The sequence below is a fragment of the Takifugu flavidus genome, chromosome 16 (assembly GCF_003711565.1).
Source record: "Takifugu flavidus isolate HTHZ2018 chromosome 16, ASM371156v2, whole genome shotgun sequence".
NCBI lineage: Eukaryota > Metazoa > Chordata > Actinopteri > Tetraodontiformes > Tetraodontidae > Takifugu > Takifugu flavidus.
The window spans coordinates 3,205,346-3,215,786 of NC_079535.1; the positions used below are offsets into that span (position 1 = coordinate 3,205,346).

At 50.1% G+C, this 10,441-nt stretch overlaps 3 protein-coding genes across 7 annotated transcripts in view; 1 reads left to right on the forward strand and 2 right to left on the reverse strand.

The window, feature by feature from the left end:
• nin (ninein (GSK3B interacting protein)) overlaps nt 1-2,274 on the reverse strand; it is a 48,745-nt gene extending 46,471 nt beyond the window's left edge. The window contains exon 1 of one of the 3 annotated variants that reach the window (XM_057058507.1): nt 1,985-2,256. In XM_057058507.1, the coding sequence (XP_056914487.1) occupies nt 1,985-2,017 (33 nt within the window). In that variant the 5' untranslated portion in view covers nt 2,018-2,256. Of the gene's footprint in view, nt 1-218; nt 511-1,984 lie in introns of those variants that run through there. The other 2 variants (XM_057058502.1, XM_057058503.1) reach the window with 2 other exon arrangements.
• Nucleotides 116-4,421, forward strand: LOC130539910 (lysophosphatidylserine lipase ABHD12-like). Of its 3 annotated transcripts, none has more exons than XM_057058667.1 (13): nt 116-338; nt 1,141-1,359; nt 2,006-2,108; nt 2,283-2,402; nt 2,563-2,593; nt 2,667-2,712; nt 2,781-2,910; nt 2,999-3,036; nt 3,101-3,180; nt 3,377-3,459; nt 3,545-3,623; nt 3,694-3,827; nt 4,189-4,421. In XM_057058667.1, exons 2-13 carry the CDS (start codon nt 1,257-1,259, stop codon nt 4,214-4,216), a joined length of 975 nt encoding a protein of 324 aa, XP_056914647.1. In that variant the 5' UTR covers nt 116-338; nt 1,141-1,256; the 3' UTR covers nt 4,217-4,421. The 3 variants fall into 3 exon arrangements, with proteins under 3 accessions (XP_056914647.1, XP_056914648.1, XP_056914649.1); XM_057058668.1 differs by lacking the exon at nt 116-338 and adding an exon at nt 367-502; XM_057058669.1 differs by lacking the exon at nt 116-338 and adding an exon at nt 456-594.
• Nucleotides 4,309-10,212, reverse strand: pygl (phosphorylase, glycogen, liver). The gene is made up of 20 exons (XM_057058583.1): nt 9,918-10,212; nt 9,533-9,634; nt 9,386-9,464; nt 9,215-9,318; nt 8,666-8,797; nt 8,472-8,583; nt 8,194-8,276; nt 7,987-8,124; nt 7,524-7,616; nt 7,169-7,315; nt 6,932-7,095; nt 6,745-6,859; nt 6,571-6,672; nt 6,186-6,333; nt 5,837-5,895; nt 5,574-5,715; nt 5,285-5,492; nt 5,075-5,209; nt 4,929-4,995; nt 4,309-4,821 (listed from the first exon to the last, which is right to left on the reverse strand). Exons 1-20 carry the CDS (start codon nt 10,158-10,160, stop codon nt 4,633-4,635), a joined length of 2,562 nt encoding a protein of 853 aa, XP_056914563.1. The 5' UTR covers nt 10,161-10,212; the 3' UTR covers nt 4,309-4,632.
• Nucleotides 10,213-10,441: the final 229 nt, after the last annotated feature.

A 10,441-nucleotide genomic window follows, 5' to 3' on the forward strand; every position in this document is an offset into this window, starting at 1 on the left:
AAAAACAGCAACAGCATGGTATGGTTTAACAAGTTTTACTCAACAAGTTTAACTTGTTAAACCACAATAATCCCAGCGATGGGACGGGCTTTGCTAACCGGACGGTTTTCCAGCAGGCACTTTGGAGGGAGCAGCAGTTAGCCAACATCAGCCAACGTTTCCATCCGAGCAGCACACACAAGATCAAGAAGCGTGTTCGGGGGATATAATAAACTCACCAAAGTCTCCGAACTTCTGACGAGAGTCGATTCCTTTCTGTGGGATTTACAGAGCGAAACGGGCGTAAAAGTCAACTTTTAGAACATCTTTCCTGCTGTGGCGTTGCGGTTCCCTCGCAGGTAAAACGATCGTTTTTAGAAAGAGAAGGTTACTATCTTGATAATGCGGCCGGTGGACTGGATCACAGTGTTGCTACTCCGAACCGAAACAGGGAGGATTTTTGTCCAGTGTCGCTACAAACTTCCCGCTTCGTGTCCCCGCTTGAGTGTTTCATCCTCCTGTGGTTGGTAGCGGATTTTGAAAAGGGGCTGTGGAGGAAGGGGCGGTTACCGAGAGGCTGCGCGGCCCCGGGAGGACCCCCCCGCGGGCTCCAGGGCACACTGACCACGGCAGTGATGCTCGGCCTTAAAGCGGTGGAGAATGGATTAAAGAGTGCCTGTTATAGCTGACTTTATGAGTTAACTTTAAGATATTTCTCCCAGTTCTTGGAAATAGATTGGGTTACAGTTATTTCTAGTCGTCTATCTCTAAAATGCACGTGCGTGCGTGTGTGTGTGTGTGTGTGTAAGTATGTCATAAGATTTTTGCGGAAGTTGCACAAAAATACACATGAAGTTTTAAAAAAGTACTGTCCATTTTATGTTGCCCATGATGTTCTCTGCCAGTAAGGTGCATTTTGTTTTAGATTTAATTGTTTTTGTGTGTTTCTGCGCTATATTGTGACCTCTATCTGCCTTTTGAAGCAAAAGTCTTTTCCTTTTTCTTTCCTCTTTCTATTTTCTCAGTAAAACCTCAATGGATCACACTCCTCCTTTGGTTTGAGTCGGTGCATCAGCCCTGAAAGCATGACATGATCTGATTTGTCACATTTGAACGTTGACCCCTTTTATGATCTCTCTTTCACAATCCTCGTGTTGTCAGGACGAGCGCCGCTCCGGATCCCCCTGCAGCTTCGAGGGTGAAGCAGAGAAAACAGAAACCGAGTTGGACGGCGAGTTTGCTGCTGCAGACGAGAGGCTGGATCCCCTGAGGCCAACATGAGGAGAGCTCTGCTGTATGTGATCACTGTTTACGCCTCAGCGCCTGTCGTTCTCTACCTGTTCCCCTGGATACTGGGACACATCGTATTCTCTCACCTTTGTAAGTATTCTTCCTTTGATCAGTGTTGGGTAACTGAATCAGATCCATCAAATCCTGATTTTGTAAATGTCAGAAACTGTCTGGGAGCAACGTGATGATCAGGTTATCTGTTGTGCACCACATTAAAGGTTGTTTTCTAATATTCTACCGACCTCTTTAAAAAAACAATATCATAAAAGTAAAATATATGAATGAAGACAGATATGTTTACTCTAGAAACCTACTGATCAGATTTATATTTGATTGTGACCTAAATAACTTTATAATACACCACATTTAAGTGTGATAGAGACAACTGACAAGTCAAACATAACAAATAAAGTTGATTTTCTATTTAAAAAATAACATTGGCTTTTTTATTTTAGTTAAAGAACATTTAAATATGAATAAATGGGACGTGTGTTTTTATGCCCTGGTTTTCCTTTGCAGATTCATTATTATTATCTTCATGGATAACAAAAATCATCATAAATCAAATAAAATAAAGGCATACCCAGAACTGGTAATTGACAAGATGTGATGAAAGAGGATGATTCAACATCTTGGATAATCTAAATGAATAATGTCTTTTCTGACATTCTGTAAAACAGAACACATACTCCGGTGTGGTGGAAGGGGCGCTCACCTTGTTGATGTGTCTCTGCAGTGAGGTTTCCATTCTTCGTGGATCTCAGCAGGCCAGAGCTTGTGCTGAACCACACATGCAACTTCTACCTGAACACGGACGAGGGCGTCTCGGTCGGAGTGTGGTAGGTCGTTTGCTGCTTCCTCTTTTGTCCATTGGAGTGCATCGGTGCTTGAAAACGAGGCGGGCGGGCGGGCCAACATTGGGGGCAGGTGACTCTCCAGCGAAGAGGACGTCCACTTAAAGACGTCCTGTGAAAGACACTGTTTGTTTGTCACGCTTGATCTTTGTCTCGCAGGCATACGCTCCCCGCCAGCCAATGGGAGGAGGCCGCCGGGAAAAGACCTGAGTGGTATCGGGAGACCCTGAAAGACGGCAATCCTGTTATTATCTATCTCCACGGCAACCTAGGGACCAGGTGGGATGAGAGCAGCATAGAGGTCGTTGAATTGATGCTAAGAAACTCCAGTGTGTTTCAGAGGCCCAGGGGCTTATCCAGAGGCACAATGCCCTCTAGGGATTGTGGGTAAATCAGCCTGAAAGCCACTTGTTTGTTTTCATTCACATTATTTCTGCAGGGCAATACACCACCGAGTGGAACTTGTGAAGGTAAAGGCTCCTGATCGGAAGCGTGCAGGTTTGCTTTGACATCAGATTTTCATCTGTGTTTCCTGCTTTACAGATTTTAAGTGCTGCAGGATATCACGTCTTATCTCTGGACTACAGAGGTAAGACACTCTTTTTTAGAACTTTGGGACGTCTCTCTACATTAAAGGCTGGTATTTTCCTTGTTGAGGGTTTGGAGACTCAACCGGGGAGCCCAGCGAGGCCGGGCTCACCAGCGACGCCCTCTACCTGTACCACTGGGTAAAGGTGCACAGCAGGGGAGGGCTCGTCTGTCTGTGGGGGCACTCGCTTGGCACCGGGTCAGTTTCTCTGCAAATCACCGCATCGACATGGGAGCCCCCAAAACACCAAGTTACAAACATGCAAACTCTTTTTGTTTGCTTTCAGGGTGGCAACAAACACTGCAGTGAAACTTCAAGAGCAAGGTGGGCCTAAACACTCATCAATTAAAGACTTAAAGAAGTCCTGATTGGCCTTCTTTGTTTTCAGGGTCTGTCGCTGATGCATTAATCCTTGAAGCTCCTTATACAAGAATGAGAGATGTCGTGGACAGCCATGTGTTCGCCAAGGTGAGGTCAGGATTTTCAGGAATAAATTCCTTTTAATGACCAAAAAAAATGCAACCCCACATGGGTGAGTCTTTTATAAGCAGTCTAAAATGAATTTTATTGAACACTGCCTGTGAAGCAGATGGTTTCCTGTGGTCTTTTATCCGGGCATACCACCGTTTTTACATAACACGCTTCATTCCTTGTGTTCTTCCAGATGTATCTGTTCGTTCCAGGAATTCAGAACTTGCTTTGGGACATACTGGATAGGAACAACATTGAATTTGCTAATGATGAAAAGTGAGCATTCTCACCAACGTCCATCTTTAGCTGCTTTTTGTTCAGCTGTGTGTGACCGCGACATGTTTCGCCTCAACACCTCCAGTTTAAAGACTGTGACCAGTCCGCTCCTTATTCTGCACGCCGAGGACGACAACCTTGTCCCTCATCACATGGGCTTGAAGGTACTCTCCATCCTGTTTCATTTCCTCCTGCGTGTTGCCTCTTCATTTAGAACTTCTTTTCCCTCTCCAGCTGTACCAGATATCACTTCAGGCCAGGAAAAAAACTGAGACAGATGCCCAGGTTGAAATGATCTCCTACAGCGCGAGGCGTGGATTCTCCCACAACGGCATCTACTTGGACCCCAATCTGTCAGACGCGGTTGGGTAAGTTTCATCCGAGGTGAGCCAACGCTTCGGAACGCACGTGTAATCGGAATCAGACCCAAACGTTTGCACGTAGACGTTCCAGACAGCTGCAGACTTTAGTGTTGTTTTACTGTTAGCATCGGGAGCTGCAGGCCAGCAGGCAGCCTCAAGCTGCATCTGTGTCCTCAATAAAGTGGGAGGAGCACCGCCATGACCTCTAGTCCACGTTTGCAAACAAACGTGGACCAGCAGGCCCTGCGTAACCTTCAAGAGGGAAGTGGCACCAAAACAGATGGGAAAGTCTGAGGTTGAAGTATATTAACGTGCGACAACAAAAGCAGGACAGAGGACTCATATGTTATCAATTTTTCGATTGCAGGAGTTTCTTACACAAACTGAGGAGGTAGTCGGCCTCTTCTTCCTCCTCCAGATGCAGGATTACCTCCCTCTTAACTGCTGGCTACATACAGGAGCGTTTGGCCAAAGAAACAGACCCAAACTCCATAATCTTTTTTATTACATGGCATTTTGATTTTAACACTGGAACGAGCCAATTGATGTGAAATTCAGTGTAAAGCTGTGTAAAGGTGACAATAAAAATCTCCTCCATCACCTGCGTCATTTCTTAAAATGCACGAAGGACATTTGACAGGAAGGAGCCTCATCTACTGGATCTGTAACAGACGTGTGTCCTGCAAACACTGACCAGGATACGTGACAGTAAAAGTGAAAACATGCAGCGGGGGCTTCCCCCATCCGTCCCAAAGGTCTGAGGCACTTTAGTAAACAGGCATTAATGGCGGGCCCTCGTCACGGAAAAGACTCAGAGTTTCTTCAGAGCCCGGGCCGTCTCTTCGATGGCCTCCCTCGGCTCGCTTGGAGGCGGGATCTTCAGGTCGGTGGGCTCCACACCCCAGACTTCAGTGGCGTACTCTGTGATGGTTCTGTCGCTGGAGAACTTCCCAGTGGCGGCGATGTTCTTGATCACCATCTTTGTCCACTCCTTCGGATTCTTTAAGAAATAACATTAAGAGAAACATGAAACTTGCTGTTTACGTATAATCCAACCGGAAGGTGAACTTAAACAGGTCCCAGGTCTGTTTGAGGGGGAGCAGGTACCTGGTAGAGCTTGCTGACTCGTTCTTGACACTTTAAGTAGTCTTCAAAGTCTGCAAACACTTTGAAACTGAGGAGGGAGGAAACGGAACAGGAATTAACGCAGCCGTTCACGTCGGGGCCCAAGGAATCGCCCGCCTGCGTCTCACCGGTCATGTTTGAAGAGCATGTTAGTCAGGTCTTTGAAGAGTTCTGGGTTTTTGGGGCAGAAGAACCCGCTGGTGATCTGGTCCATCACTTGTTTGAGCTCCGGGATCTTGCTGTAGTACAACATGGCATCATATCTGCACCAGAAAGCACAGACGTTAAACCGGAACCCACACAGGAAGATAAATGATCAGCAGAAGAACGTCCTTCACCCCTTTTTATCAAGTTCCGCCACATCCTCCACCCTCATGCCGAAGATGAAGAGGTTCTCCTCGCCGGCCTCCTCAGCCATCTCCACATTGGCTCCGTCCATGGTGCCGATGGTCAGAGCTCCATTCAGCATGAACTTCATGTTGCCTGTTCCTGAAGCTTCGGTTCCTGCAGTGGAGATCTGCTCCGACAGGTCAGTGGCAGGTATCACTGAAGGAGATTCAGAGATCATTGGAAAGGGTTGTCACCTTTAAAGTCTCAAATCAGGAATATCTTTGGACTCGTCTGCACCTTTCTCTGCCAGAGAGACCCGGTAGTTCTCCAGGAAGATGACCTTCAGCTTGTTCCCCACCACAGGGTCGTTATTCACCACTTCAGCCACTGACGTGATCAGCTTGATGATCATCTTGGCCATGTGGTACCCTGGAGCAGCCTGCAGGGGGCGTCAGAGGACATTTTCTGCCGACTATCATCTCGCTCACACACAGACGCCGCCCCCCCCACGCACACACGCGCGCGCTACACACGGCTGCTGGTGGGTACATTCGTCCTACCTTTCCACCGATGATCACTGTCCGTGGCACAAAGGGTGCGGCTGGATTCTTCCTTATACCTGAAAGGCAAATGAGACGTGTTGTGCTCTGTAAAGCACTTTTGTTTCATATATTTAAATGAATCCTGACCACACCCTCGTCACAACATAGCCTTCATGGTATTAAAGAACTGCAGGAAATGGAATGCAGGCTGCCTGGATCCGACTTCCTGTTTATATCCTGCTGATTTCATGGAATATTCCAGGACTTTAAGACCAGGCTCGGCCTTTGTTTTGACTTGCCCGAGGGCCGGTCGTGACAGAGAGTTCTGAAGTAACCCCAGAGCTCGTAAAAGGCTCATCTGACGTACGGTTGTACATGACGATGATGTGCAGGCAGTTGAGCAGCTGCCGCTTGTACTCGTGGATCCTCTTCACGTGCACGTCAAACATGGAGGCCGGGTTGATCTTCACCCTGTACTCCTGCTCCAGGTACTGGCCAAACTTCACTTTGTTGTCCTGTGAGAGAAGACAGACGACATGATTTGAAGAAGTAAAAAAATAGGCAGTTGCAAAATCAGGTCTGAAGTGCAGAAATGTGAATGTCGCAACAGAGACAAACAATTCTGCCTGCAGTGACCTGCAGATCAACAAACGTCTTCTTCTTCGATGTGAGATCAGATGTGGTTTGGCTCCAAGCTGTCGAAACACAAAACAAAAGAACCCGGAGCAGCAGAACGGCTCGTTTCTTTCTACCTGTTTCACTTTCGAGACGTCGCGGATGAAGGCAGCGTCGTCCACAAAGTCGTTCAGCTTCTGCAGCTGACTCAGGTCCTTCACGTAGTCCTCCCCGATGACCTGGTGGAGGCGAGAGACCAGCTCCTAGACCCCGTCATCATAACCCAGAGCGCCACAAAAGTACCCACAAACCTCGGCGATGAGCTCGGCCAACCCGGGGTTGCAGAGCAGCAGCCAGCGTCTGGGCGTGATGCCGTTGGTTTTATTCTGAAACTTTTTGGGCTCCAGGTCGCTGAAGTTCCGGAAGCTGGAGGAGAAAGAAAAGGTGTGGAGGAGTCCGAGATGACACCTGCTGACCACAGAGATCCCACCCACTCACACTTGAGTCTTGATGATGTTGGAGTGTATCTCAGCGACTCCGTTGACGGCGTGCGAGCCCACGATGCACAGGTGCGCCATGTTGACCCTCTTGCACCCGTCCTCTTCAATCAGGGACATTGTCCTCAGCTTGTCCATGTCTTCGGGATACAGAGCCGCGATCCTCTGCGGGCGCAAAGCAAACACCCGTCAGCCAGGGCGAGGGCTCTCTGAAGCCCGCGAGTGTGTGAGCGCGTACGTCGAGGTGGATCTGGTTGATCTGGTAGATGATCTGCAGGTGTCTGGGCAGGAGCGTCTCCAGCAGGTCCACGGGCCAGCGTTCCAGAGCTTCAGGCAGGACTGTGTGGTTGGTGTAGGCAAAGGTGCGCCTGGTGAGGTCCCAGGCCTGCAGGAGAGAGGAGCCTTAGACAGGAACACTGTCCACTGTCCTTCTCTCCCTGCCTGGTTGATGTTGCACAACCCTCAAAGAGCCGTTTCAAAAGCCCTTCTTTGATCATCTTCAACTTCCTTTCTTTCAAACTTCTCTACCTAACAGGTCTGTTGCACCGTGCACGCAGAAAGGACAAATACATTCAGACACAGCTCTGTCCCACCGTGTCCCAGTCCAGCTTCTCAATGTCCACAAAGATCCTCATCAGCTCGGGGATGGCCATGGCCGGGTGAGTGTCATTCAGCTGGATGGCCACCTGGAAGCAGAAGCTTTTCAGTTTCCCTCCAACAAACGATCACTTTAGACCCACTTTGATCAGCCTTTTCTGTCCAACTAAACATCCACACCACTAAAACACCTCTCGAACTTGATCAGACGCTTCAGGCGCGTGGCGTCAGCGACGTGTCCCGACAGCCCCGATCCTAAAGCACGCCTCCGTTTACGCAACACCTGCATTGTCCCTGGAGGTTTACCCCCAAAACCTCTCACGAAACGCTCTCACTTCCGCACCAAATCCTCTCATTTGGCTTCCAGGTCAAAACAGGAACGTTTTATCTCTAAATCAGGCAGCCCAGGTACGATAAAACCCTTCATCCATCGTAACCGTCCACAGAAATAACGCTCACTTTCTCCGGGAAGCCCTCGAAGGAGGTCCGGCCGGGGCTCTCTTTCTTGGTGGTCTTGAAGCGGCGGATGATGTCTTGGAGCGTGGCCGCCACCACGAAGTACTCCTGCTTCAGCCGGAGCTCCTTCCCCTCAAAGAACTGCAGCAAACAGAAGGGTTCACTCTCATCCTACCACAACGCCGCGTTTTGGAGCCGGGTTCTCCTCACATTGTCGTTGGGGTAGAGAACCCGGGAGATGTTCTCTGCCAGGTTCCTGTCCAGAACGGCCTGGATGTAGTCCCCCACGTTAACTGCAGACACACAGGGCGGGTTTGCCTTCCTATGACACTCCATGTGACTCAAAAATTAAGTTTCAATAAAGAAAAAAAAAACCCATTTAAGGGGTTTAGAAATGTCTGTGTTGCAGCAGTTCCTTATTTGTGTCGTAAGAACTAAAGGGGAACCGGCGGAGGCGTTTCACAAGCGTGTTCCACCAGGTTACTCACAGTCTCTGAGGTTGAAGTCGTTGGGGGCGCGGGCGGACCACAGCCTCATGGTGTTCACCGTGTTGTTCATGTAACCGGGGATGGGCGTGTCGTACGGCATCGCCAGGACAACCTGCGACGACGCGGGGCGGGAATTAATGACGCGCGCATCAGCCGTCCGGTTTCGTCTCTTTGGGGCCGTTTTGCTTCGGTACCTGAGTGTCGACCCATTTGGAGCCGCTTTTGGTTTCCTCCACGCGGCCGTAGAAGTGAACCGGCAGCATGTACTCGGGTCGCGCCTTCTCCCACGGGTTCCCGTGCCTCAGCCAATCGTCCGCTTCCTCCACCTACAGGGCAAAGATGAGGCGCTCGTCTGTGCAACTCGCCGCCGTTGAGCAACCAGCTCTACTCTTATCAAAGTCTGAGGCAAGAAAACGCCATTTTCCGTCCCTCCTTACTCAGGTTTATCTCATCAGGTCTATAATTGGAATCACTTTTATGGAAAAAGCCCCTGCAATTGAATAGAAAGGCGGTTGAGAGGGGAGGGGCAGGTTCATTCACCCCAGGCTGAACACACCGGGGTCAGGGGTGCATGTTTGCACTGAGGGTCTGATCAACAAACAGCAGGAAAATTCTAAAGGGCAGCAGATGAAACAGCCTTAAAGCCATCCCATAATGAAGCCAAGAAGGTGACGAACCGCAGGAACCTCCAGCTGAACGTCCCTGATTAGCTCTTTGACCCGGGGCAGGGGGGGCGCGCTTACCTGCCAGCCGCCTCTTATCTTCTGGTTAAAGATTCCGTACTCGTATCTGATGCCGTAACCGTAGGCAGCCAGCCCCAGCGTGGCCATGGAGTCCAGGAAACAGGCTGTGGGGGCGAAGGAAACACACCTGAGGGGTTAAAGGTCACATCCCCGGGGCCGTGCTGCGTTTACCTGCCAGCCTGCCCAGACCACCGTTCCCCAGCCCCGCGTCCTCCTCCATCTCCTCCAGCTCCTCCATGTCCAGGCCGAGCTGCCGCAGACAGGACAGTGAGTGCGTGTGAGCGCGCACCTCCGGCTCGCCACCGTGCTGGTACGCACCTGGTAGATGGCTTCGTCGCAGGCGTTCTGCAGGCCCAGGTTGATCATGGTGTTCTGCAGCGTCCTGCCCATGTAGAACTCCAGGGACAGATAGTACACCCTCTGGAAGAGACCATGTTCAGTCCGGACAGGCGGCGCAGGAGCTGATTTTTGCCCTAAAGTGGCAGGAAATGCGCTGTTGCACCGCAGATTTACACAAAAAGCTCCTGCGCGAGTGTTACTGATACAGGAACTGCAGAAATAACTCGTCCTAAACAACCTCGGGTCACTAAAACGCCACTTTTGGTTTTATTTCCCCCTGTTGCGCATTAATAACGCCCCAGGAAGTCGGGAGTCGGAGTCTCGGGGCCGCTCTGTGGTTCACCTGTGTCGCACTGATTCTTACCTTCGGGTCGGTTTCATAGTAGAACTGCTGGGTTCGGATCCACCTGCCCACCAGGTGATCCCTCACGGTGTGAGCCAGGGCGAAGTAATAGTCCCTGGGCGTGGCGATGTTCCTGTCCTTCACCAGGGTGAAGTGCAGGTGACGGTTGAAGCCCTTCTTCAGCTCCGCCACGTTCTCCACCTCCACGATGCCCCTGATGCTGATCTGCTTGCGCTTCTCCTGGTCGGTCAGAGGTTTCGCCATGGTGGCCTGAGGTTGCGGGTTCGCTGCTCCGGCTGGAAGTGAAGCGCAGAGGTGAAAAGGTGGCGCATTTCAGGCGACGGCCCCGCCCAGCGCCGCTGTTGATTGGTGGATACAGACAGAGGGGCGTGTCCGTTCGATCAGACCCGCCCTCTTTCTGCAGCATCAGGAAGTGGCTGCCCTTGCTTTCAATGTTATTATCACATTATTTAGTTGAATAATTATATTAGAAATATAAAATATATTTAATTATCGGGCATTTTTAGGGTTGTTTTTTATTTAAA